At 50.5% G+C, this 1,088-nt stretch overlaps 1 protein-coding gene across 1 annotated transcript in view; it reads right to left on the reverse strand.

Moving 5' to 3' along the window:
• The window catches only part of LOC119429823 (mucin-5AC-like), a gene marked incomplete at its 3' end in the record, with an annotated part of 2,664 nt that overhangs the window by 544 nt on the left and 1,032 nt on the right, over positions 1–1,088 (reverse strand). Inside the window, exon 2 of the mRNA XM_037697367.1 lies at positions 134–948. Coding sequence (XP_037553295.1) covers positions 134–948 — 815 coding nt within the window. The remainder of the gene's footprint in view (positions 1–133; positions 949–1,088) is intronic.

Consider the following 1,088-nt stretch of genomic DNA (forward strand, 5'->3'; position numbering starts at 1 on the left):
ATAGTGGTTGGGGCCTTTGTTGTGGTTGTGGCAGGCTCATTTGTAGTAATAGGTGACTCTGAGGTGGTAGTAGTGGGCTCTGTCGTGGTAGATGGTGCCTCTGTTGTAGTGGTGGGTTTAGTTGTCGTTTTACCAATGGTAGTACCAGTGGCCTCTGATGTGGTCGTAGTTGTGGGGGAAACAGTTCGGGTCGTTATTGTGGGTGTCTCAGTTGTAGTAATGAGAGCCTGTGTGGTAGTGATAACAGTGGGCTCTGCTGTGGTTGTGGTTGCCTCTTTTCTGGTTGTAGTGGAGGGGTTATCTGTTGTGGTCGTGGTTGTATGGGGCTCAGTTGTAGTAATAGGGAACTCTGATGTTGTAGTAATGTGCACTGTGGTGGTAGAAGGGGGCTCTGTTGTGGTGGTAGGCTTTGTTGTAGTTATAGCAGTGGTTGTTATGACAGCTTTTGAGATGGAAGAAGATGTGGGTGACTCTGTTGTTGTCGTGGTCGTGGGGGGCTCCATTGTAGTAGCGGTAGCATCTGTGGTGGTGGTGGTCGTGGACTCTGTTGTAGTAGTGATAGCCTCTGTAGTGATTGGTTTTGTTGCAGTCATTGTAGTGGTGGTAATGGCAGCATTTGAAGTGGTAGAAGAGGTGGGGGTCCCAGTAGTGCTGGAGGTTGTGGGTGGCTCAGTTGTAGTAGTGGGAGTACCTGAGGTGGTAGAAGTGGTGGAGGGCTCTGTTGCGGTCGTAGTTGTCGGGAGCTCAGTGGTAGTAGTGGGAGCCTCTCTGGTAGTAGTGGTGATCTCTGTGGTAGTGACTGGCATTGTAGTGGTCATAGTAGTGGTCGTAACGGTGGCTTCTGAAGTTGTAAGTGATTCTGTGGTGGTTGTGGGTGTAGGGGGCACAGTGGTAGTAATGGGAGCTTGTGTGGTGGTGATGGAGCTGGTGGTGATAGTGTGTTCTGTGCTGGTAGTGGGTGCCACTGTTGTAATAGTGGTTAGGGCCTTTGTTGTGGTTGTGGCAGGCTCATTTGTAGTAATAGGTGACTCTGATGTGGTAGTAGTGGGCTCTGTCGTGGTAGATGGTGCCTCTGTTGTAGTGGTGGG

The sequence above is a fragment of the Nematolebias whitei genome, unplaced genomic scaffold (assembly GCF_014905685.2).
Source record: "Nematolebias whitei isolate Nwh7 unplaced genomic scaffold, NemWhi1 Nwh_scaf_8311, whole genome shotgun sequence".
Lineage (NCBI taxonomy): Eukaryota > Metazoa > Chordata > Actinopteri > Cyprinodontiformes > Rivulidae > Nematolebias > Nematolebias whitei.